The sequence below is a fragment of the Larimichthys crocea genome, chromosome IV (genome assembly GCF_000972845.2).
Source record: "Larimichthys crocea isolate SSNF chromosome IV, L_crocea_2.0, whole genome shotgun sequence".
Lineage (NCBI taxonomy): Eukaryota > Metazoa > Chordata > Actinopteri > Sciaenidae > Larimichthys > Larimichthys crocea.
In genome coordinates, this window is record NC_040014.1 from 552,282 (window position 1) to 578,558 (window position 26,277).

The following is a 26,277-nucleotide window of genomic DNA, read 5'->3' on the forward strand; positions in this document are numbered from 1 at the left end:
TGGTGTGTGAGTGTTTCTCAGCAGCTGTGCGCCCTTCCCCGTTTATTTCATTATCAGCTGACAGAGAGGAATTCACATGTACGTCCTCTCAGCACTGATTCAACATGTGAACCGGCGGGATGATGCTGTGAACAAACAGGACTCACACTGTAGCTGACTGCTGATATGAAACGCATGGATTATGGATCGAATATGGATGTGTTGCCAAATCCTACTTTATCTTAGTGTTTGCGTGAATCCATCGATGCATGAGGGCGACGAAGCTTCTTGTGATGGAGCGTTTGATATTTATTTTGTTTTGGACAGGTGAGTGAGTACAGACTGTTTTCTGTCTGCATGCATGTGTTTGACTGAGGGAATAAATGAGCCTACTGGCCAGATCAGAATATTAATTTCATATTGTCACCTCAGTGCAGCCTTCAGTCCTCTCCATGTATGGCTGTGTTTAGTTTTGCATGTGCCTCTGCTGCTTCACTGCAGGTTTGTTTTAATGTTTCCTGTCCTGACCATCAGTTTTGGAGAAAGTTCACTTTTATAGCGTCCAGAGTTCCTCACAGTGTATTATGTTGTTGTTAAGCATGAACAATTTTCAATAACAGCTCATTTATCTGTTCTCTGTTTATTCTATGCAACACCCGTTCTGTTTATTTTGTTCTCATGCTGTGTAATAATGTTATGTTTGGACTGCCCTGAGCAAGAGAGCTGCATGTAAGTGTTAGGAAACCTGATGAAAACATTTCTAGATACATCTCCATATTTTTACATTCATTTCAAGAACCATCTCTACCATTTGCACTTGTTTTTCTGTCAACCACACAGCGCAGCACCTGGTTTAACTGTCTCGTTTAACAGTCTTCAGGGCTGTGAATGTTTGGTGTTAAAGCTTGTTTTGAATTGCATTTCATGTTTCATGTTTGGATGAGTGCGATTTATCTGCCTGTTTCTGCAGGTCAGGCAGTGTGTGGGGACACTGGGATGACATCTATGGATTTGTGGAGAAGCTCACCAACAGGTTTGTCAGGTGAGTAAAGTGACTGTTCTCTCCTCTCCCCTGCTCCTCTTATTCGCTTGTTTGTGTCCTTACTACAGCAGCACGGGTTCAGTTCCAACCTGCAGCCCTTTGCTGCATATAATCGTCTCTCTCCACAGTTTCCTGTCTTTCTTTGTCCGTCTCTGTCAAAAACAACGGCATTAAAAGACCCAAAATAATAACAAAAGAAGAAAATGTAGAATAATACAAAACATTGTATAACACAGTTCAAAACCAGACATATTACATTTGAACCAGATTCATACAGCAAAAATTAAACTAATGAAAAAAGTCTATCCAAAGCGTTGGGAGTCTTTATAGGTCTTTAAATGACAGTATAAACAGTAGTAGTGAGAAGAAAAGTAGGCCATGTCTATTTTGGGCAGCAGACATTATACAAGGTACCAACTGCTCCGAAATCCTTCTGTGTAATGGTACAGAGGGTGTGTATGTGATATCTTTAGGTTTAATAGCAGGTTGCTAAATATGAGAGCAAAATATTCAGCCAGATGTTGACCACAACAGGCAGTCATGCCCCTTCCCCCATTTCACAGTCTGAACAGTAGAGCAACAAAGTAACACTGGCAGTGGTCAGGGGCTCAATATATGGAGATCAGTGGGTGAGCAAGGATCTAATGTTGTTCCATGAAATGCTAATTTTATGGTTTGTTAATTCATATCATGTCATGTGAAATGACATGGCATGGTATCTGCTCAGGTCATGTTATGTAAAGTCAAGTCATGCTATATGTCTATCGTTGTTTTGGCATTACATTTGCAATACATGCACTATATCACATTAAAGTTATTGTCATATAATGTCATTATATGTCAGTGTTGTATATATTTCCATGTCATGTCAATGTATAAAGCTAAGTATCATCATGTAATTGTATTGCCATTGATATTTATGTCTATATTCCATCAGATCAAAAGCAAATTACCCTTTTTGTTGTTGAAAAATGACTTGTCTGATGTTGTTTACTTGTGTAGATTTGTTGATTCACAAGCTTCCTGTGTGTGTGTGTGTGTGTGTGTGTGTGTGCATGTGTTTTTCAGTCCCAGGATGAAGGTCTCCTACATAGTCTTTTCAGCCAGAGCAGTTGTAATACTGCCACTAACTGGAGACAGGTATGATCCTTAATTGAAACTTCCCTCTCTTCTCTGACCCATTCATCAGTCCGTCTTCCTCCTCACTGAAAAACAACATCATTACAATATAGATCACTCTGAGCTCTTAGCAGTCTTCATTTACACTGTGTGGTTTTGTGATCTGGCTTTGCAGGTCGAAGATAGACGAGGGTTTGAATAAGCTGAGCCAAATCAAACCTTCTGGTGAAACGTACATGCATGAAGGCATGGCAGCGGTAGGTGCGCTTATCTAACACTAAAACTGTCTGCCAGGAATCATATTCCTTACACAGACGGTCACTTTATTACACAGAAATTGACACAGAATTTAACACAATTAACTTTACCTTCATTTTAGAATAGAGTTTACTACTGCAGCTCTGATGGGGTCTGGCAACAGAAAATGTTTCATCAATCCATAACATAAATGTTTAAAGTGTCATGATCCTTTTAGAGCTTCACATGTACACAGTATGTGAGCTGCGCTGAGTTTTGTGGTTTAGACTGAAAAGTTTCTGAATTTGTGTCAACTTTCACTCTTCAGGTGTTAGAACAGATGAAGACACAAACTTCACCATCATCCACCATCATCATCGCTCTGACTGATGGCAAGCTGGACGTCTACCCCTTTGAACTGACTGTACAAGAGGTATCAAACACACACCGACACACGAAGTGTGTAAATAATATTGGCAGATCATGTGATCAGTTTGGAGACCTTTTCCATAAGCACCATAAGGTTTTATTGTTTCATGACTCTTTTCAAGCAGCTGTTGATTTCCATTTGAGCACAGTACAAAGAAGAACCTACATGATATGCTGAACTGTTCTGTCACAGTAACTTTGATGTCCGGTTTGGTTTGTTGGTTTGTTTGTTGGTGCACTCTGTCCTCTTTTTTTTTGTATTGTCATGATGTGTTCAAGTGCTTTTGTGTTTTATATCTTCTGTTTCACTGCTGCACTGCCAACAGCCCTTTGGAGACACTTAAAGTAACTCAACTTTGAAACTCAGAACAGTTTCAAAGGTCTGCATGTTGATTTTTGTATCATGTTGCAAAAATTTTAATCAGTTGCTGCTGCCAGCACTCTAAAACAAACTAATATGTTTTAGTATGTTTTGTAGGCTGTAGTGTGAAATGAATAGGCTTAACATGAATGAACTGTAATAAGATCATCTGATATTTTATCAGTTGCTTCTGTTCTGAAAACATTAACATGGGTTTACTGTACAGCAGTAGAAGCAGAACAAAACTCAGGACTTCACTTGTGTTGTGCTTCCCAGGCTGACAAAGCCAGAGGGTTTGGAGCCAGAGTTTACTGTGTCGGGGTCATGGACTTTGACCACAATCAGGTAGGAGGACTTACCTTTTCTTTTTCTTTTTTTCTTTTTTTTTTTTACCTCTTTTATCTCTTTACTTTACTTGTTGGCTTCTGACTGGTGGTGCACTGTGAGAACAAACACCTCACTCTGCCACTGATACTGTTGGTTGTTCAAACACAGGTTTTATTTGTCTTTCTGTGTGTGGTTGTGTGTGTGTGTTAGGTTGTGGTCAAGACTTCAATAGGCTGTTGTGTTTGGTCCAAATTTCTTAACTTACCTTGGCCTCATTGGTTAGTATGTTTGGGTTCAATGGGAACCTTCCGAGGACAGAACAGCAAGTAGCTGGCAGGGATTTGGACTTTATTCTGTGTTTGGTTTGTGTAAAAACATGGAATGCATTTTGAGACTTTGATTTCTTCCTCTGCAGGTATCAGGTTATTGAAAGGGCGCATTGTGTTAGTCATGAAAATGCTGAACTCAGTAAGGATGAAACCCTAATGTGTCCCCAAAGTTGTTTTTCATGCTGAACAATACACCCTCTTGCTGACTGTGTTGACAATAAGAAACAATGGGCACTATCCCATAAAAACCACTGTTCTGCAAGTGTTTGTAGCAATGCTGTGATATGTGATCTTTTCTACAGTTAACATCAAGGCATAGATTATCCTTAATAAAATTTACATTGCAAAAACAAACCGTAATTACTTTTGTTGAGCGATTTGATGCTACAGTGTTTCATTTAAATTGGTTTTCATTGTTGTAAATATGAATTAATATGGTTTGGTTTGCTGTTACAGCAGCTTCAATCACATTATAGTAACAGTGTTATTATTATGATCTATATAATAAGTATTAATAAGCTATCTAATATCTAAATGGCTTCAAAATTGTATAATTTATGACTGGGAATGTCCTCAGTAGTCAACGGGTGCAAAAGCTCTTCTGCCCGGTTACTGACCGAGTGTACTTTGTGGTCTGAGGAGGAAATAATTACATCACACTCTAATTAGATAATGTCAGATGAGCTTCCTGTTCTGCTATCATTAAAGCAGGAGATGAAAGCTCCAGCCATCTGTCCAGAGCTTTCATCTCCTATAAACTGACTTTTCCTCCCTAAACACTACTGAAGCACTTAACTGAAACAAGCAGACCTCCCAGGGAAGCGGCAAGAAGTGAACACTGACATGTACATTTCTTCATATGTAACATATTAAAAATAAATTTCACTTTTATCACAGCTTGCTGAAATAGCAGACGGCACAGAACAAGTCTTCCCAGTGCTGTCCGGGTTTCATGCACTCAAAGACATCGTCAACTCGGTGAGGTCACATGAACATTGGCGCACAGTGAGAGAGTGGCATTACGCATTGTGAAAACAGACGTACAGCCTGAGCTGTTACAATTATCTATATTTCCACACAGATCTTGAAGCAGTCATGCATAGACGCATTCACAATAGAGCCGACGAGTGTTTGCGTGAATGGTAAGTTAGTGGGAAAGAGTTTGTTGCATCTGTAATGTTTGAATATAATAATGCAGCAAAAAAAATATGATGCAAATAAATTATTTTGATCTGTTGGTTGGTCCAACACTTTGGTCCAGACTGAAAGATCTCAAGAAATATTGACAGGGTTGCGATCAGCAACTACAGCACTAGGTGCCATTAAATCCTACACACTCAAAAGACTGGTGATCCCTTGACTTCCTTTTAGTGCCATCTGTGCTTTTAAGTCAAATCTCGTGCAAAATGGACAATATTCCCATCAACCTCAGCTGCACATTGTGTTTTCTGCTAATTAGCCAATGTTACATACCTGCTAAACATTACCATGTAAGCTTTGTCATTGTGGGTATGTTAACATACTAAGGTTGGGATTTAGCTCTGTGCCTAAGAAGCCTCACAGAGCTGGTAGCATAGCTGTCCTGTTGACTTTAATTTGCGCAGTCACATATTTGCTGTTTAATTATTGTCATGTCTTCTCCAGTCTAAGTATGATGTCACCGTTGTGTAATGTGTCTGATGTTTCCCAGAGTCTTTCAGTGTGGTGCTGAGGGGTACTGGCTTCAGTGGATCCAAGAGGACGGACAACATACTCTGCTCCCTCACTGTTAATCAAAAGTCATACAGTAAGCACAGGACACACACTCAACATGCTCATGACTTCAGGGGTCAGCTGATGTACAACTGGCTTTTGGATACTAATGTAGCTATTGCCAGAGGATGCAGTTTTCTTACAAGTGATGCTAAAACCTGTGTCCACATGGGACTACAGGAAATTTGAAACGTGATACAATGTGCAGATATCTGCAGTGGAAAATCAGAGTCATGACGTCCAGAAACAAACAGTGGCTGCTTTTTATTGACTTCAGCCAGAGAACAGAGGAGACATTATGAAACCGAGCAGTGGCTGGGAGGGGATCTGTCTCATTAATCTATTAACAGACTGATGGGAGGGCGGTGTGACTGGGAGGACATGAAGGGAAAGTGCATAACTGTATTTTATCTTTGTTTCTTGTTTTTTTTTATCTGTTCTGCTGGAATAATTTTTATTCTTTCTTGTGCTACGCATCTGTTGCTTTGCATTTGACCTTTACTGTGTTTATACCAGTAATATTTCTACAAAGGTACAATGCAAAAAGTCTCCTTGTGTCTTACAGTAGATGATGTACCAACACAATGACTGTACACTCATCCGTGATTGATTGTCTTTAGGAGTTAAAACACCATAAGCATCATTTCTATTGGGCAGTCAGGGTGCACAAGCAGTCGCAGGCTAATTTGTTTTGCAAACTGAAGTGATGTGTTAACTATTTGCAATTTTTCTGTAACATTTGTGTATTTTTAATTGTTTTTTGAATAATTTTGAAAGAATCGCCTGTCTCAGAGTTGATCTGTCTCTGTTATTTCTCAGACCAGAAGCCAACAGTAGTTAGCGACGGCCATCTGCTGTGTCCAGCTCCTGCTCTGCACGAGGTTGGGCAGTAAGTCAAGAAACACATACACACACAAACTATTCATAACCCTTTGTGAAACTGTAAACAAGATGAAAGTAAAAAAAATATATATAGATTTTTTTATCGCTTATTTATCACTTATCAGCAAATGGTCTCCTCTTGAAGGCAAAATCCCCAAACTGTATTTCAACAAGCATTCTGGTGCTGTTATCCACAAAAAAAGAGAAATAAATTCTGTGAAGCCACACTTGTGTTTGAATGCTGAAAATAGTCACTAAAGCGCTCATTATGCATGGTCACATGGTCTGTTTTTTGTCCTTTCTGTCCTTGTCCTTTTTATTAGATTCTGAACATCTGTGTGCCCCATCATCTTTTTCTCTCTCAAGCCTCTGTCAAGCCAATACTGAACCTGTGTTTACTAAAAATGGAAAAATACGTAAATCTTTGTAAGAAAAAAAAGAAATAAATAAGAAAAGGAAAAGAAAAAAACTAAAAAACAAAACAGTCCTGGAAAGTAATCCAGGATGACCTCATTGGCATTTCTCTGACAACATTGGCTCAACCCAGGCTTTTAAAGAAAGTGCATCTTTGGCCTACAGTGGTGTCACACTAGGACAACACTAATGCAATAATGTAAAAGGAATTCTGGTACATTGACTTAAAACAACAATACAATTATATTTGTAGATCACAGTGCCCTAATTTATCAGTGTAAATCAACATTTTTTCTTTGCCTAATCAGGTAACGCTAAGCCTGTACAAATAGAGCAGGTTGAAATAGAAACTAGAAATGTGTGTGTAACGGAGAGATGAACCAGAACAATGTTTACAGTGAAAATATCTGTGAACAGCTCAAAGTGTTGGATGAACTGAAGGCAGCCTGACCAGAATATCTCTTTGGCATTTAGAGAGCGAGCCAAAGCTGATTTAACTTCACCCACTCCAAACAGTGCTGTCTCTCCCTCCCTCTATCTGTCCCCAGTCACCTCTCACTCTCCATCATGTCTCACCCACTCTGTAACACTCCCTTCCTACTGAAACAGTCATGGTTTGTATGATTTCTCCGAAACAAAGCTAACGAGAAACCAAACTTTCTCAGTCCAACTTCAAATGTTAGAAACTAAACAATATTTAACTGCAAACGCTAATGGCAAACAAGGAAATCTGGACAAAATATGATAAGAATATCAATGGCAGTGACTTCCTTCTTCAGTGAGTCAGTGTTCTTGGCACTAATGATGGAAGGTCAAAAGGGAAACTGGCAAGGTTAAAATAGCTATATGGGAATGCTTCTTAGACAGTGTAGCTGATGAGCCCTTAAGTTACAAAATGGTTAACAGGTCAAACAGTTAGGTCAGGTTGTTTAAGACTGGATACATTTAAGGGCTGAACAGTGGATGACCACTAAACAAGAGGGTTGAATATTCACTTCTTTACCACAGTGTGTGGCTAATTTGAGTTTTATTCCCGACCAACACTACCATAAGCACATGCATGTATTTTTAGTATGGTCTTTCCACCACACTGAAGTCATCTCATGTGGCTGTTACATTGCATAACATCACATTACATTTATTTAGATGTTGCTTTTATTCCAAACAACTTACAATAAGTGCATTCAACCATGTGGATTTTGCAAAAAAAGGTCATGGATTGGAGCCTTCTTTGGAAAGAAGAGCATCTTAGTCTTGTGATATTAGATTGAGCTTCAAGTGGTGTTGGTGGTGGTGTCAGGTGGTGGACATCCACTGAGAGATGTCAGATTTATGCTACCTCCTGAAGTTCAAACTTGGGAAGAGACAGAATTTGTTTCCTACCATAGGAAAATGAATTACAGAGCCAGGTGACTTTGTGTTAAGAGAAGGGGACCCAGAACAGAACCCTGAGGGACCCCAGTAGTTAGTCAGACACAGATTCTTTCATGTAGGAACAGTTTCCTCCTTGGATGTTTTTTTTCAGTGATTTTTTTCTATTAATTTCAGATCAATTGAAGTGCTAGTCAGTCTGAATAATGGACAATCCTACATATCCAGTCCCATTACCATCTATGCCACAGCATGTGTGAGTATCAAACGTACAGTACCAAAAAAAATAAAAACAACAACGTAGCTTTAGGTCTGAAGTGGATTTGCATAATTCACTCGAAAGTGTGTTTATTGCAGTCAGATGGGACCTGGGTGCTCTGGTTGCTGTTGGCTCTGTTGCTGTTAGTGGCTCTGGTTTTACTCTGGTGGTTCTGGCCTCTCTGCTGCACTGTGGTGAGTTTAAAGTCTGTGTATGTGCGTGTGTATCTCCAATTGAAGCCTTGTGGAAGCATGAACCATAATTCAGTACTATTGTTATTCATGGAAGTAGCCCACAAGTTTAAGTGTTGCTTCCTTTAGTAACATGTATTTATTTTCCTTACACAATACACTGTTCTTTTTTACAGGTGATCAGAGACCCACCCCCCTCTCGCCCACCTCCTCCACCTCCTGTCATTGTGAGTTGACTACATACTGTTAAAAAATATATTTCTCTTTCATAACCAGTAGGTTTCTGATGGGACACTTGGAGTCTGAAGTTTGGGTTTTACTCCAAGTTGCCATTTGCCAGTGACTGGCATGACTATTATTCAAGGAGCAGAGTAGGGACCACTTCCTTCCTACTTCCCAGATGCAAAGAGAAGGGAAAAGAAGTCGGTACAAAGGAGGCAAAATCTCCAGCAACACTCGGTGTATTAAGAACAACTTTATAATGACACCAGCCTGTTTCGTCTTGCGAAATCATCTGAGTTGACTATTTTTCAAAACAGGTCACAACAAAAGTCAGATATCTTTACTTGCATTGCTAAGCAAAGAAAATACTTTGCTTGTTAAGTGTTTTAGATGAGATTGAAGACAAAATCCCTTCATGTTTTATAGCTGGTATATAATGATTTAAATGCTTCACTTTTGAGTAAAATGTGCTGTGTCTGCTGCATTACCTATCATTAAAGCACTAATAAACACAGTCCTCTTTAAATAATACTCCCTTTTTAGTAAAAACAAGATATTTTTGCCACCAAGTCATTTAATAGTAGTGAAATTCTCTCTTTCTTTAGTCCATCATGTAGAAAAAGAGTTTCATTTCTTGAGATAAATGAGGCAGCATCTACTGGCTGTCCATGGTACTGCAACACTTATATTTTGATAGTAACAATATGATATTTGGTGTTATCATACAAGTCATTTATGTTATTTTTTAATTTTGTCATTTTCAAGGATCCAGAAGAAGATGATCCTTTGCCCAAACACAGGTGGCCTACAGTGGATGCTTCATACTATGGAGGCAGGGGACCTGGAGGAATCAAACGCATGGAGGTCAGTTAAAAAAAAGAAATACTGAAACAAAGTTTTTCCCCATACTTTTAAAATGTATTTATTTATTTATTTATTTTTTCTACCAACATTTATTAAGGCGGGCTTCAACCTGGTATATAAATGCAGTCTTTACCCGTGGTCTATAGGTGCGTTGGGGACAGAAGGGGTCCACAGAAGAAGGGTCACGGCTAGAGAAGGCCAAAGATGCTGTGGTCACTATGCCAGAGGAACTGGAGGAGCCCATCATACCCCGACCACCTCCACGACCTCCTCCGGTCTACAACCCCCCGTCACAGTCCAAATGGTACACTCCCATCAAGGTGAGACACCAGTTTCAGTAATCACATTAATCATTATTGTTCACTTTGCATTGGAGAAAGTTTCTCTCGAATGTGTAAAGCTGCTGTGTGTAACTTTGCATATTGGTAGATATTTCTGAATTTATCACTGCTGTTCCTTCACACACACACACAAACATTCTTTAACTGTGTTTTTATCTTGTGTTTTTATTAAATGAACCTGATTTGACTCGACCTTCAGGGACGTTTTGATGCGTTGCTGGCATTACTGAGGAGACAGTATGACAGAGTGGCAATCATGAGGCCGACATCTCAAGACAAGGTAAGAAACATCAGTCAGTATTTTCTGACAGGGTGATACAGATCCTTATTACATGGCAACTAGAGAAATCAATATTTTCTGTCAATATATTGATTTAAAAATGATTTTATTGTGTCTGCTGTGGTCCTCCAGAGTCTATGATCAGAACTGCATCCATAGCAACAGTCTGTTATTCTTAGCAGTAGTCTGCTAAAGGGAAACGATATCCATAAAACACCATAAGTGACCAATCTGAATCGAGTATTCAACGAAGACGTGTAATAAGGCTGCTTATTCATTTAGAATACTTTGAATATCATTTACTCCAGTCTGAATTATAAAATGAATCCATCGTCTTGACCCCACAATGATTTGATTAGATAATAACAGAAAATAATACAGCCCAATTTCCGTCCTCCAATAATTAATTATGATGTTAATATTTACTGATCTGGTTTTGATCATTCATGATCTTATTTGTCTCTTTGGGTGAAGTGTTACAATGATGGAGCTGATGGTGCTCTGATTAAAATGAAATGTTTTTAGCTGTTTGCAACAGATTTTGAAGGATGCTGTTCACATGCGTATTCTTAATGGCCTCACAGGGCTTAAATATTTTAAGGAAAGATAGCACGACGTAGGTGTGACATTTTAAGCCAACATGCTCCTTCGTATGTAGATGTCACATTTTGCTTGTTTCCCTCTTCACTGATAAATTATTCTGATATCTTGGCAGGAATAGATCATGATGGCTTGTGTTTATGCTAATTCAGATAAATGAACATATAACAGGCATCACTTTTGGTTTGATTGTGTTACTTTATGTCATACTTTGTCATACAAAAATATTTTTGGTTGATATTTTACTACATCTGACTGTAGTGTCTGCCTTTTATTTGTCTCCAGGGCCGCTGCATTAACTTCACCAGAGTACAGAGTCAGTGATATTCAAACATGAACACTTTATTCCAGTTTTTTTTGCCAAAGATGAACATTAAGATTCAATGTGTATTGTAAATAAACTTCTTACTTTTATTCTGGTGTTGTTATTTCATCTATTAGCTGTTTTATGACTTGTTTTTGTGCATTAGATAAAACCAGACCAAAGAAACACATTATTCAGTTATGTTTATTTGAAAGAAAAAATATAATTCTCTTTTCACAAAAACCTTCAGTACAAGTACCCTGATCGGTAACACAAAAGCATACATGAGAAAACGTTTATAAAATGAAACATAAAATGAGCTTTTTTTAAGACCTAAAAACAGCACAACAGTCACTCACTGGCAGATTTTAAAGGATCACTTCACACTCACTGTGAAGACGAGGGTGAGTTTCCTGTTTGTCATGAAGCTGCACACACATACACACATCAGTTTGTGCTTCATTCAGACCCAAAACACTTCTTTGTCATACAAGAACTGGTGTTGTATTAACATAATAGCTTACCAACACAGAGCCAGCCAACCAGCAACAAGCTCACGGTGAAACTTCAGAGAAAAGTACATAAAAAGGAAAAATACATTTTTTTTTAATCTTCTGATACAAAATACAACATAATACTGTAAAGAAAGACGCCTTAAAATAGGAGTCACCAAATCCTATAATACAATACACAAGAACCCACTGAAGTGCATTTGATAACTTAACTTGCATGATTAGCACAATGTTGCTGACACTCACAATTTTGCATCACCACAAAGTGCGCACATCACAAAATGTTTACAACCAAATAGCATGATTGATAAAAAACAGTGTCTCTTAAATGTGTTTGGCAATATGTGGCTTATGGATTGGCTTGCATTATGTGTTCACATCAAATAATGCTATGATGTGAAATAGCCGGAAATTGGTGCTGTGTGCAAACTGAGAGCAAATGGACTGGATGTGGTGCAGTTGCTGCTCAAGATTAAATTCATGCACTCAACAAGACAACAACGCCGACGACACCACTTCTAAAAGCAGCTGTTAGCCCGTTATTTATAATACAGATCGATTATAATTCCTCTCAGAGTGGATCTCTCTCCTGTCTCTGTGGACTGAACTCCACAGATGATATCCGCAGAGAAGCAGTGCTCATTCAGAGACAAAACCAGCCCTTCGTACTTCCATGGTATGAGTCCTTCCACAATATGAAGCGGTCACCATGATGGAGATATGAACAAAATCCATACATGTTTGGCGACTTCGGCAGTAAGTGCCTTGAACAGAGCCGATGTTGAAAAGGATGATCCAAATCCCAAGTTTCTCTTGGGGATCATTAGGTTTGAAAATGATTTCAGTCCATGGCTGCTTGAAAGGCAAGATGATTATAGTAATAACTGCAGCACTGAGGTCTTTTGGCACTAGATGATTCTCTTTAAGGGCTGTTACAGTATCTGATTCATGAATAATTTATGCTCCTTGTGAACTCAAAGCCCACATATTGTAACATCTGTTGATCTGTGAAAATATGAAATTGTTATCCTGTAGATCAGCATTTTTCCATGACCTAAAATATGGCCATGGGGATGTAAAAATGTGTCCATAAGATAATATGGATATATGGAGGAACCTGTAGCTTTTTAAACACCTCGTTCGTTTAAAGTCTGTAAAGCAGAGGGGATTGTCATCGTCTTAGGATCGATTCTCTCGATGCAGGAGGGAAGATCTGTGAAACAGAACACAGATAATCAGTGTCATTGCCTTCATTGATTTATTATGTGTTATGGTTGAGGTGGTTTGATTATTTCAAGTGTGCGCATGTGTATGTACACTCACCTAAGAGACCTACGACTGTCTTTTTCCATGTTGTTCTCAGGACCTTCACTCTCATACGAGGCCAGATGCAGTTCTGCAAAGATAAAAAAAGATTTTTAAAAAAAGAGTTGAATTTAATATGTTCTTGCGCCTGGTGCCTGACATCACATGACAGTCACGCATTTTATATAAACAACTAAAAACGAGTGAAGAGAGAAGATACTGACCGTCCTCGCTGAACACTGGCGTGGTGACGAGGTACTGGAGGATGCGGCGGTCTCTGTCAAATGGACAAATCACCTGACGCCAAACCAGGAACTCGCTCACCTGCTTTGCAAGCTCCCACAATTTCTATTAAAACACAGTGACAACAGAATTCATTAAGATCATATGTATGATCACATGTACAATAAGAAGAACATCTCATTAAAACAGTTTCAGTTTTTTTCCCCATGGCAGCGGAAAAGAAAAGCACTGATTGGGAAATGCATTTCTCGTTTTAGCCACAAGAGGGAGTCATTACATCTGGATTACCAGCAATGAATGATCAAATCTTCTGTTCAAATAAGCTTACAACAGTGTTTTGTTTGTTAATATTCAAATCAACACTCAGGTCAAAGGTACAGACATCAACCTAATGAGTTGTGGACTGACCTCAAAGTTGATGTGACCGTTGGGCAGCCTGCTGGCGCAGCCTTCATTCAGGAAATAGATGTCTTTAATGAGGAGACTGAAGAAGGGAATCACAATCTGGAGGAAAGAGATGGCAACAGGTTTACACGCACATACATAAACAATATTGCATTTGGGGTGTTTTATCTTTCTAGCAGAGTCCTGTGTGCTCTCTTACCTTCTCCTGGCTGCTGTGTGCAGTCTCAGACCTCTGGGTTGCACCACGAAGCGCAGTGCGGTAGTTGCTGAAGTTGCTGGACGGGTCCATCTGGTGCTGAGTGAGGTCAGACAGAGCAGACGTTAATCAAACACGAACACAGATATGCCAATTATAAACAGAAAAGCCTCAGTCCGTTGATGCACAAAACATGAATCACTGATGTATGCAGGTTTTCTCACCTCTAGGATTTCAAACTTGTCGGTGTTGACTTTGCTCCAGGTTTTCTTCAGTCTGGCAACAGGACTCATGTTCATCCCAGCTGAAAGACAGAGAGAAATTATGAGATTTACAGAGGCAAATCTACAAAAAGGAGAAGGCTGGACAGCTTCATGACTCCACTTACTCAGTTTGTACTTCCATTAACTGCTTACCGTTAAAAAGAAACTCCAGCTGGCACTATATTTGTTGACTTTATTGAATTTGTTTTTTTGCAAGAAATGGTGGAAATTACAATTGAACTATGGCCTCTATTTAAGTGGTGAACTTAAACTGATTTGTGAGTTCAAGAATAATGTTAATTACTGATTTAAGTGATGAGATGTCAAGCACCTTTAACAGAATGTGACCTGTGTGAGACACTGCAGGATTTCTACATTCTTTAATTTGTGCTGACACAGGCCCATTGTCCCCCCAGAAATCCCAAACAAGTAATTCAAACGGTTTGAAATTTATCTGCTGATGAAAAGTGAGTTTCTGTATGTTTTTGTGTCCAACACTCACTGATGATAGCCATGAGGGAGTTGAAGTTGCCGATGTTGAAACACTCCTGAGCCACATCAATGAAGAACTCTATGATCCGCGCTCTGTGTTTCTTCTTCACTGGCTGTAATGAGAGAACGCAACAGAGAGTGAATCAAAGATTTTATAAATACATGTTTTTGAAGCATAATGAGCACATAAGCAGAAACCAGGTATTATTTATGCTACATGAGACGTTTTGGGTGGATGTTTTGTTAAGCATTGTGAAGTTGTCTAAAATTTTCGTTTGATTTATATCAAGATCAAACCCTACATGCTCCAGAATGAAACTGAAACCTACAAATGAACAACAAAGAGTTCTGGCGTGGGCTGTTCCTTTGTGCACAACGTACCATACAGATCTCAGTGGCCACCAGGTAACTCAGTCTGTTGAACCAGTTGACGTACGCCTCAAGGTTACTGGTTTTACGCTTCCGAAAGAAACCCTAACAAACAAAAGAAGAGAGATGACATGGTCAGTCCACAGAAGGAAAAGGATGCTATTCACAGTTTTTAGGGTTTTCATTTTATGTTTCTGTCAGTACATCATTGTTTTAAGGGGGGTAAGTGTCAAAAAATACAATTTCAAGGGATAATGGATAGAAGAAGACTGCTTCAGAGTAAAACTCAAGGTTTCAAGTGCTTCTCATGATATTTCATCAGCAGATGGAACGAATACTGATAAACAAAAAAGTGCATTAGTACAAATACTGAACTTTTAATTATACAAAACCTGATACGACATTATGATTATCTCTATGAAATTTTGCATCAGTATCCGATAAATGATCATATCAAAAAGGAATACACGGATACAGACTGTTGCTGCTCTGTCAGTTTCTTTTGCAAATGTATCTTGACAGCCTTCACACCCACACAACCTGTGGAGTCTGTGACGTGTCTGTTGTTACTTCTATCTCATTTACATCTGCTTTTTGGTTTTTCTGTGAGACACACAGTGGTCGACATGTTCGCCGGAGGCACTTTTATATAAATAAACATTATCGAAGCACTGTATAAATAACCTTGACTTGGCTGTGATGATGTAATCCCAGAGATTCATGGCTCTATTAAATGCTTACGCAACACTGGCAGCCCACTCCACTCCAAACTTCCCCTCTACACTTCAGGACCCCTGACGCTGACTCAATCGCTCTTTTGCACAAAGTGGGTCTTATATAAGTGGCGTAGCGCCGACGAGGGCCGAGATGCAAAACGGCCACAAACAGCGACTGAAAGCTTGTTCTCTGCGGCGCTGATTGAAAACGACCCTTCAGCTGACACATAGGGCCACTTAGCAGGGAAAGAGCCCTTCAGGTACACTTAGACGTACGTTTAATGGGTCTTTTCATACTTTGTTTGATGCATCTAAAACTTCATTTAAAAATAAAAAGCTGCACTAATTGCCTAAATTTGCCAGTGGGATCTCTCATGTGGTTTATAATGCAAATTAACGTGAACTAAACCACAAATTACACTCAAAGCAGACCCAAAATGAAGACACTCAAAATCAAAATTAGCAACACAATTCCTTTGATGAGGCTTATTATAAAACAGCTCATGTTGCCATCTTTACATGGAAAAAAACAACTATGTACAGCAAGTCGTAGCTGTTAGATCCATCAATTCGGACTGCGGTGAGTTTGTCTAATTTGAATGATTTTGTGTAGTCACCCATTTAATCTCGTGGGTGTACAAATCCTTTTAATCAGCAACATAAAATGCTACCAGACTAACAGATACATTTCCTGGTTGAGAGTTAATGATTGTGTTTAAAGTCTAACTGTCTAACAGGGTTGTGATCAGAATAATCCAGTGGGCTATCATGAGCAGAAACACTGGAGAGAGAGCGAATACATGAAGCTCATTTAAACTTAATTGTACCTTATGGTTCTCCAGAGGATCCTTCATGGCGAATGTCTGGATGAACTCCTCAGGACCAATAAAACTCAGTCTGTCCTGAAGGCAGAGAACAATGAGCGAGAAAGCCATCAGAACACTGATAACAATAATATAGAAGAGAAAGATGATCAAGAAGAAAGCGAGATAAATAAATAATAAATTTAAATCGATGCAGAAGACCAAGAATGATGAAAAAAAGAAAAACTAGTGATGGAAAACATTTCAAATCTTTTGTATGGAAGGGCTGTTGCAACTTAAAACACCCTTTGAACATGTGCTATAAAAAGTGGTTTAAAGATTAGAACTGAGAGACTGAAAGCTATTTATCTTTATATAAGATCAAAGTATTAATATACATTACATATAAACACACACTACCACAGTAAAAGAGAATACACAGTATATTCTTCTCGTAAATATAGTTTACGAGAAGACAATAAAGCCAAGAGATTGCAATTGTCAACATAAAAGCAACATTGTCATAAAGTGAATGTGTCCTTAAACACTGCTTTTACACCACGAAAACAATAAATTCACTAAATTTAGATGACTAAAAAAGGGCCTGCAAATTAGTAACCTCGTCAAGACATAAAAACGACTATGGGAACACATTTTTATCACAGACACAACAACAGATTTGCCTCCAATCTTACCAAACTTCTTACCAGTTCAATGTGCGTGAGCTGCTGTGCGAGGATGAAGGGGTCGTCACACACGCTCATTACGTCGCTTCGCTGACCCGAGGCCTGTTTGCTTTTCAGGGAAGCGGGCCGCTCCAACGCAGCGGCGTTCAGCGCAGCAACGGCCTCCTCATACTGTCCGAGGGCAGAGAGGCGTTTGATCAGCCGCTGGGTCATCTGCTGCATGGCTCGCCAAGAGTACTGGAAATATAATGCAAATCGTTGAATAAGATATTCAAAAACAGAAAAATGAAACTCTCGCTTGACCAAGACCAGAGGAATCACAACAACATCACAAATGCAAAGAATACAATCCACGTGCAACCCAGCTCATTCAGCTTTTAATCGGCTCAAACTACACACTCGGGATTTGTCCAGATTGCACCCATGAAAATTTAACTTGACTGTTTTTTTGTTTTCTAAAGAGGCTGCTGCTGCTGCCAGAAGCCAGCACAGAAAAATCTGCACACGTTGACATGGGTGGCAACCGTTTACACTCCTGCCAATGCAATAGAAACCGCTGATGGAAATGATGGTTGTGAGGTTATCCTGGCAGCCAGCTGTGTTATGCTGATTGTGACTATTTTATGTCAGTTTTGGGTCAAATGTAAACCAGTTCTGGCTGAACTAAACCAGACATGTTTGTGAGGGTGCAGACTTGCATAAGAATCAGCTGTAGTTAGCTTTGGTCAAGCACTGCCACCTGCAATCACTCCAGGGGCAGGAGTCTGGGACGAGTGTAGCAACCAGGCGTGCCGGATTTAGGTCGCTGTTGGCCCGAGAGGTCAGCAGAAATCATAGACCTGTCATTATCTTTCTTGCCACAGATCCCTCTGTACACATTTGCCCACGTGTTCTTCAATTAAAATAGTTTTTAAAAAAAACATAATTACAGTAGATTTGACCCTAACCTCATCCCCTCGGGCCACATGGTGCGTCATGTCCTTGAGGCAACGCATCATCCTCTCGTCCCTGAAGTCGTACGGAAACGTCTCCGTCCACTCGGTCAGCAGCTGCACCAGCTTAGGCGCCACTTCACGGAAACGGATCTAAAAAAAACATCACATGGCATGTCAAGTGTCACTGAAGTAGATGTTATATAATATTGTAGCATTTATGGATGGTAATCTTGTCTTGAGATAAAATCTCATGACCTTTATGTCTCAAACTAAATAAAAGTAGCCGCCGTGGTCCGTCTTTGTAACACAATGTGCTGCTATTATTTGTTTGTTTACTTTAATATTCCCATTAAATATGTTCCGTTCATTTTTAAATCCCTTGTGTCAGTTTGAGCACTATTTGTCTTGACTGGAATTTCTTTGCTTGCGAAATAGCCAATAAATATTTTCTCCCAAAAAAGAATCACAGAGCGTGTGTGTGTGGGAGAGAGAGTGTGAGAAGGTTAACGTGGGTGTGAGTTTGTGTGGGAGAGGGAAATGGAGAGAAATAATTATACCTGTGTGTCTGTGTACCTGTGTACATGTTTGTGCGTGTGTGTGTGTGTGTGTGTATTCCACCCACCTTATCCAGCAGGGCGTCTCCGGACCGCTGCTGCTCCACACACAGGTGACAAACCCTCGTCATGAGCTCGTACGGGTGCAGGAAGAGGCGTGAACTCAACAGGAAGGTGAACACATACGACCTCTGATAATGAGAAAACAAAACAGCTCTCAGACAAACGACAGAGGACAAGAAAGGACACAGAGACACGCTAAAATTAAACACTCAGAGGAGATTAGTCATACGTACATCAGGGTAGTAGTCGACTGTGGGGACCAAGTGCTGGATCAGTGCCTCGAGAGATGCTGAAACCAAACTGTTGTCATGGTAACACATCTCCCCATAGCTAGCAGTGACACCGTGTCCATAGATCCGGCCTTTCGCCGTGATGGAGTTGTTACGACAAGAATGCTCGCTGCCGCTGCTGCTGCTGGTGTGACGGTATGCACGTCCAGGACAGGAAGTGCTGTGCTGCCGAGGGCTGTGGGGCCGCGGTGAGGAGTACGGGTTCTCTGACACGGTGCAGCTGCTGTTGTAATGATGCTCCTTCGCCGTCACAGAGGAGACAGAGGAGCTGCGGTACGAACAGTGAGGCTGTGGTATGTCATAGGGGTTTTCTGCGGAAGAGTAAGCGCCGTTGTAGACATTTTCCTTCGCAGGCTTTGGGCCGGTGCCATTGCGGTACGGGCTGTGAGGCTGAGGATGGTTGTTGTTGTTGCTGTAGGAGCTGAACTTTCCGGCATATGGGGTTGTGGGAGGCATGATGACCTGTAGAAAAGGAAAGGAAGTGGTAAGGAGTGAATCAAATCTAAATATTCATCATGACAGATTGTAATCAACCAACTTTTTGGCTTGTATCAGTCTACTCGAGACCCCTTGCCCTATTTATTACATGACTGTTCCCTGAATGAATCAAACCCTTCCAGAGCCAAAGTTAATATCTTTATTTAATTCATTTACACTCATTAAAAAGCCACAGACTGAAGAAGCAGTAACCAGCACATATTATTATATCACATAATATTTTGTTAATTAAAAAGGTGCAACAGTTTGCATGCCTTATGGTGAAAAATTATACTATATTAAATCTATTAAAAATGCCATGAGAAGTCACTCGGCTTTACCTAAAACAAAAATCATGACTGCAAATGTCTGCTGTAATTTCCCTGCTGTTTTCCTGTGACATAACCCCCCCCCACTCCTTGGGAATGTTTTTTTGCTGCTTTCACATGTTGTGAAAATATCTGTTTGAGCAACCCGATCGCACAAAGCGGAGACTTAGACGCGTCTGTGAAAGTAATTGCACTTAATCACATAATTTTACCCCTCCTCTGTTTACTGTTTTGGCTTTGAACTGTTGAAATACATGTTATGAAATCCACTTTCCCTAAAAGTATGTTTGTTGGTAAAAAGGTTTTACAAATGGGCTTTTAAAAATATAGATTTTGTCACATTCCTGGAGCTCATTTTTTTTCTATTCCACCTCTTAGGTGGAATAGAAATAGGCCAACAGATGGATGATCTCAAGACAGCGATGATTTTTTGTTTTAATGGTGTAGATAATTGGATCTGAGGTAAGTAAGCCGACTCCAGATCACCACCAAGGCGTGCTTCAACTCTGGAGCCATCTTTATCCTGCTACTGTTGTCTGTCTAGGAAACACATGCCAGTGTAAATTAAGCCGCACATACACACACACACATACCCCACACAGCGACGTATACCCATACACGCACGTACACTCTGCCAGAAAACAAAACCCCTGTAGGAATCTAGCAGACTTTTGTTTGTCCATCACAGTGCAGACAGAGGAGTGTCTGCATGAGCCAACATCTCACACACACACACACACACACATACACATACACACACACACACCCTTGTCCACTATGGCGCCTAGCCCCATGCCGATATAATCCAAACGCACACATGTCACACATAAACAAATGATGACTTGAGCGACACACACACACACACACACACACACACACACACACACTCTCTCTCATGTATACCACAGCGCCTGGCGCCACGCCAGTGTAAGCCAGTCCAGTGCCAGCCCGTCTTCTGAACCCTGTGATCTCCGCCTGCTGTTTTCCTTCTAACTCGGTTAAAAGATTAGTGTGGCTCTACCTTTCTAAAGTTACAATATGTAATCTGGGTGGCTCTGGTGGTCAGGTTGCGATAAGAATCTACTGAGTGAATATTTACTCCAGTTCGGATGCCGTTTTTCTGTCTCCGAGCTTGTGTTTGCACTGAAAAGTGACCTTACAAGAAATGGAAAACACGTCTAAAAATTTAAAACCCAATCTTGGTTTTTCCAGACTGACTTCCTGAAAAGTTGACCCTTTGGATAGTTTGCGGCTTCCATGCTGCAGCACTGAAATTTTACTCGCTCTAAATCATAGGTTGGACTCTCTGTGGACGACTTAATAATGACGTTGGGAGCATAATTTCATATTGAGAGCATTGTTTAAATTCTCTTGTTTGTAAACTTTGAAAAATTGCAGCCTTACAAAAGAGGTTTGATGTGGGAATAAAAATACAGGAAAAGGCAGAAATGTATAGTTTTGTTGGAACATTACACCAACAAGACCACAAGAGTATGGTTACATGTGTGCTGGGTTTGCTCCTATGCTCAACTTCTTTTTTTTTTAGAAAATAAGCTTTATTGTGCACTTCCCCTTTAACTGGCATCTGTTTTGTAATGTGACACACCAGACAATATCTCCAGTGCTGACAAATGGCACAGACTGTGCTGTGTGGTACCTAAAATGTCATAACCCAGTTCATCAAAAGGTTAAAACTAATTGAATGTTTGATGGAGCTGCAGGCAAAATATCATGTGCTAATGGATTTAAACCAGTGAAATTTGACCAAACTGCTTCAAAGAGACATTGAGAAAAGAATTTGATGTGACTCTGTGCAAATGCAGCCCTTTGTCTGGCTTTTTATTAATGTTTTTTTGGCCCTGACAAGAATAAATTGATTGGTGGGAAGTGTTGGTGTTCATCCATTTGTTTTGCAGCTGGATTCGCTTCCCTCTTGGATACAGAAGCACCGCTGGCTTGCGACTAACTTCACTGCAGTTGGTTCCAGAGCTGAAAACAACTTAAATCTTTCAACCTTAAGCAGACTATCTGGCAGACTATTTTTTCAATTTTTTTTTTAAATCACATAATGTGGTTTTTAAAAAAAAAGGTACACCCAGCTATGCTGAGGCCAGTTATAACCGGCGGGGGAGAATGAGGGGGAGATGCTCAACAATAGAGGTATTATCTATCCTGTCATGGCATTAACAGCCACACAAAGACCCCCAGGAAGAGATCAGAGCAGATCAGAGCAGATCAGACGCACACAGCAGCTTTCACACACTCTGCTTTCCACCATCGGGCTGCATGACGCCCTGCCGCCTCTGCGCAAACCGAGGTCAGGGATCATTTTCACATCAGTCAAACCAGAAAAGCGGACTCTCCCATTCTTCAGAAAGGTGTGAGCTTTTATTACACTTTGACAGGCGTCGTCGAGGTACTGCGTCATGGAGCCACTTTTATTTGCCAAGTGCGACAAAGGGTACAGGAATTTGTCTTGGTGACTCCAGTAAAGTAGCATATCGAAACCTGTATATTGGCATAATCAGATTAGGTGCACATGGTTCAAGGACTTCAAGGATGGCAGCAGGTCTCATTTAGTGTAAGGGTTAAATACATGCAGAGCACGTAGTAGACTATAAAAGACGACTCATACATGGTCGTGTGCAAGCATGCTGCAGCTAACTTGTTATGTCTAAACTGTCTTCATTCAAAGCCAATTGACCTCAGTGAGCATCTACGTACTCACTGACCTAATAATGGTTGAAACCCCCTGATGCTTAACCACAAGAGGAGGTAAGAGGAACAAGAGAGGAACTGTTTGCTTTTGTTGTCGTCTAAAAAACTATTTAACATTACTGACCATAATTTATCACGATTGTAATATTCTGTCCATATTGCCCAGTTTATTTGAAATTGAATAAATTCCAGTGACACAGACTGGGATGCCAAGCCCCTTTAAATGTACTACTAACTCGTGCAAAGTTCAGCTTGTTGGCTAATACAACGTGGACACATGGTGTGAGAGAAAAGCAGCTGATAAGACGACCTGTAAAACAATTTATCACTGGCACTAATAAGCTGCAGCAGGTGAGGAGCGTGAGGGAAACGCTCCACAGTCAGCCTTATTCCCAACAATAAATGAGGTTAAAGTCCAGGCTGTGCTCGTATCACTTACTCATGGTTTTGTCAAAGCTGCTCACCAAACACTTTTCACACATACAAGAGTTAACTCTTTAAAGGGAAAACTACCATACACAGAAATCCTGTAAAATGAGGTCAGTAACCTGCACAGAGTGCTCCAGACTATCTGCACGTCTCTCACAGGTTGTTCTGTTTGAGAGGGATTGAACTATGTCGTTTTTTCTATGTGCCAAAGAAAAATTGAGAAAGTCAGTGCATGGATTACACAGTCAATTTTCTCTGGAATGGCAGCTTCATTCACTGCTGTTTAGAGGATTTCACTCCAGACTTTGATTTGTTACTTCCTGTGAGAGGAGAACTGACTATCCTTGACTTCTGGACATTGTTTAGGCCAAATATGATGTAAATATGATGAATGCTATAAGACCTGACTAACTCAACACACTTTGTTGGCAACTTTGATCTTACAAATCATGATTTCAGTCATCTAGTCTGTCATCCCAACTTTCACTATGCTGTTGAAATTACAGTTGATGGATTCATTTTTATTATTATTATTGCAAAATTGGAGAGGTTTTGGTGAATGTGCCACAGAATTTGACCAAGAAAACCTTAAAATCCCCTATGCAGCAAACCCCCTGAATATATATTCCCCATTCTAACATGGGATACTTTGAGTTTTAGGCTCTCACAGAAGCAGAAACAAGCCAACAAATCTGACTTGAGCCAAAACGATTAGTCAATTGATAAGTTGATCCACAGAAAATAAGTCTGTATTGTTTTGATATCAAACAGACCAAATATTATTGTTATAATATTAATTCCTACTCTACAAATGTGAAGATTTGCAGCTTTTCTTCATCTTATGTGAGCAGAAATTGAATATTTTTGGGGTTCTGGGCTGTTGATCAAACACAAACAAAATTATGTTTTATTGCGCATGTTTCACTATTTTTAGACCAAATGATTAATCCAAGACATAACATTAATAACAATAATAATAAGTTGCACTCCTACTTCAGTCAGGTACACATAACAGTCATGTTTATCTCTTCTTCTGTATTCTGTAATTGAAGGACACATGAACAAATACAAGCATCAGCCAATGTCATTTTGTTCAAGCTGGCAGTCCAATCATAAGAAACCTGCTAACCCATAATCTGCACCACAGTTTTCACGTTTGAGGTCTAAGACTCCACACCAGACTTCAAGCGTCATCATCACCTGACCAAACGGGTCAGACTAAAGTGGGAAACATGGCAGAGCTTGAACAAAGTGCCCCACTAACGCTTGAGTAAGCATATGAGGTCAGGCGAGGCCTGCGGCCGCTGTCAAAGCAGCAGACACTAAGACCCACTGACCAGTTTAAAAAGACCTGCACCTGCTACTAAACCTGATAGATAAGCAAACACAGCCGGATACAGACACAGTGTTCAGATTAGCTGGAGAGATATTGGGAAAACAATTCACCCACTGCTGGTCCTGTTTTTCATCTTTTATTCCCACACGCACACACATGCTTTCAAGCATGCGTTGCTTTGTGTGGAGGCTCCCCCACACACACCCACAGGGTTGTAAGTGCACAGGCGCACACACACACACACACACACACCTGTCCCTTGTATGATCTAGTTGGTAGGCTAGTACAGTATTAACCTAGAGTCAGAAAGGACAGAGACACATTATCGCCTCTGCTGCTGAGATATAATAAATCTAAGCTCTCTGTCTCTCTCTCTCTCACACACAGACATGCACACACACATTTTCTATTGCCTCCAAACCACTGCCTAAAAGTACAACAGGATAATTTACATCAAGATTAAAGTTGGAAAACTACTGCACTTGGTTTGTTTTTAGACCAGTTGAAGTCCCAAATGTTGATTATGCTGCCTTTGTGTTAATCATTAAATAAGTGAAAACATTTAATTTGAGGTTCATCTAAGCAGCCTGTGAAAACAGGGGCATTCATTTCAGCAAGCTAAGGGACCATTGGTTTATATAGAGAGGTGGCGAGGGAATAAAGCTGTTTAAAGTCTGTTTGGCCAAAAGTACACACACTTTCTCTCAAGCTTCGTGTTGTTTTTTTCTTCTTCTTTTCCCTACAGACACATTCACAATCTGTTCTTTTCTCTCACACACACATACACACACACACACGCACACACACACACACACACATACACCAGGCCACCATGCCTGTTCTACATTATGGGCTTCTGACTGAGTCATAACACACTAAAAGTAAAAGCTGACTGTGAAAAAAAGCCATGCTGTGTAAACCACAGTCCCATCACAGGTGCTGGTGAGTAACGTTTGTTTGTGTCTGACAGCCAGCCTAATTATAAACTCACATGGGTGGTAAACAACAATAACAACAACAACAACAAAAACAACAAATGGAGCTAAGAGGAAGAAAATAGACATCACAGAATATATTGTTAGCATTGTATATATATATATTATATTATATATATATATATATATATATACATACATATATACACACACACATATAGAATATATACTCACAAGATGAACAAATGCTTTGGAGTTAACATGATTGTATGACTTAATCTGGGCAACTTTGTGATACTAAACACTTAAATGCAGTGAAATAAAATATTGTAGAAATCATTGTGTGACGCTAAATGTCTTATAATCACAATAGTAAGCACCTCCAGGAGTTATATACTATATGTTCCTTCCATCAAACAAGAATAAAGTTGACTGTTTCTATAAATAAGCCCATCATCCACACCCTGTACAACTTACCTCTTATGTGATGCAGCTCAGTGCCCGAATGCAATCTCTTTCACGGGCGGAAACAAAGAAACAAGTCTCTCCAAACTATGTGTAATCTCCGATCCGGTTAAAGCTGCACGGTGTGTGTGTGTGTGTGAGACACTCCGGTAAGTCTTTCAGCAGTGTGTCTGCACCGTGCTCTCCTCCATTGTGTCTCCGCTCCTTGTAGTTGAGTCAATTTGAACCAGCAGCGCTGTAATGAGCCTCAAAGCGAGGCGTATTCAAATGAGCTCCATAGAGCCGGGAAAACCGACCAATCGCTGCGCGGGGGCGGGTACCTCCCGGAGGGGGGGCGGCTCGGACCAATCGCGGCGGAGGAGTAGCAAAAATCGAAATCTTCGCAGATTCTGATTGGCTGCTCGAGTCTTTTCTTCTCAAGCGCAGCCAGGAGCATTGAATGTTTTTGTTGGA

At 40.1% G+C, this 26,277-nt stretch overlaps 2 protein-coding genes across 2 annotated transcripts; one reads left to right on the forward strand and one right to left on the reverse strand.

The window, feature by feature from the left end:
- LOC109138796 (anthrax toxin receptor 2) lies at nt 1-11,413 on the forward strand. The gene is made up of 17 exons (XM_019260181.2): nt 1-306; nt 950-1,021; nt 2,090-2,161; nt 2,316-2,397; nt 2,706-2,810; nt 3,444-3,512; nt 4,721-4,801; nt 4,905-4,965; nt 5,514-5,609; nt 6,395-6,464; nt 8,420-8,498; nt 8,600-8,695; nt 8,869-8,919; nt 9,680-9,778; nt 9,925-10,098; nt 10,319-10,399; nt 11,285-11,413. Exons 1-17 carry the CDS (start codon nt 182-184, stop codon nt 11,321-11,323), a joined length of 1,452 nt encoding a protein of 483 aa, XP_019115726.2. The 5' UTR covers nt 1-181; the 3' UTR covers nt 11,324-11,413.
- Nucleotides 11,414-11,493: 80 nt separating this feature from the next.
- Nucleotides 11,494-26,070, reverse strand: LOC104921072 (ras-GEF domain-containing family member 1B-B). Its single transcript, XM_010733514.3, has 14 exons — nt 25,837-26,070; nt 19,079-19,597; nt 18,851-18,973; nt 18,241-18,378; nt 17,315-17,530; nt 16,632-16,706; nt 15,101-15,193; nt 14,730-14,832; nt 14,189-14,268; nt 13,968-14,063; nt 13,772-13,867; nt 13,345-13,468; nt 13,139-13,211; nt 11,494-13,028 (listed from the first exon to the last, which is right to left on the reverse strand). The coding sequence occupies exons 2-14, from the start codon at nt 19,589-19,591 to the stop codon at nt 12,995-12,997; spliced, it is 1,764 nt and encodes a 587-aa protein (XP_010731816.2). The 5' UTR covers nt 19,592-19,597; nt 25,837-26,070; the 3' UTR covers nt 11,494-12,994.
- Between the last annotated feature and the right edge of the window lie 207 nt (nt 26,071-26,277).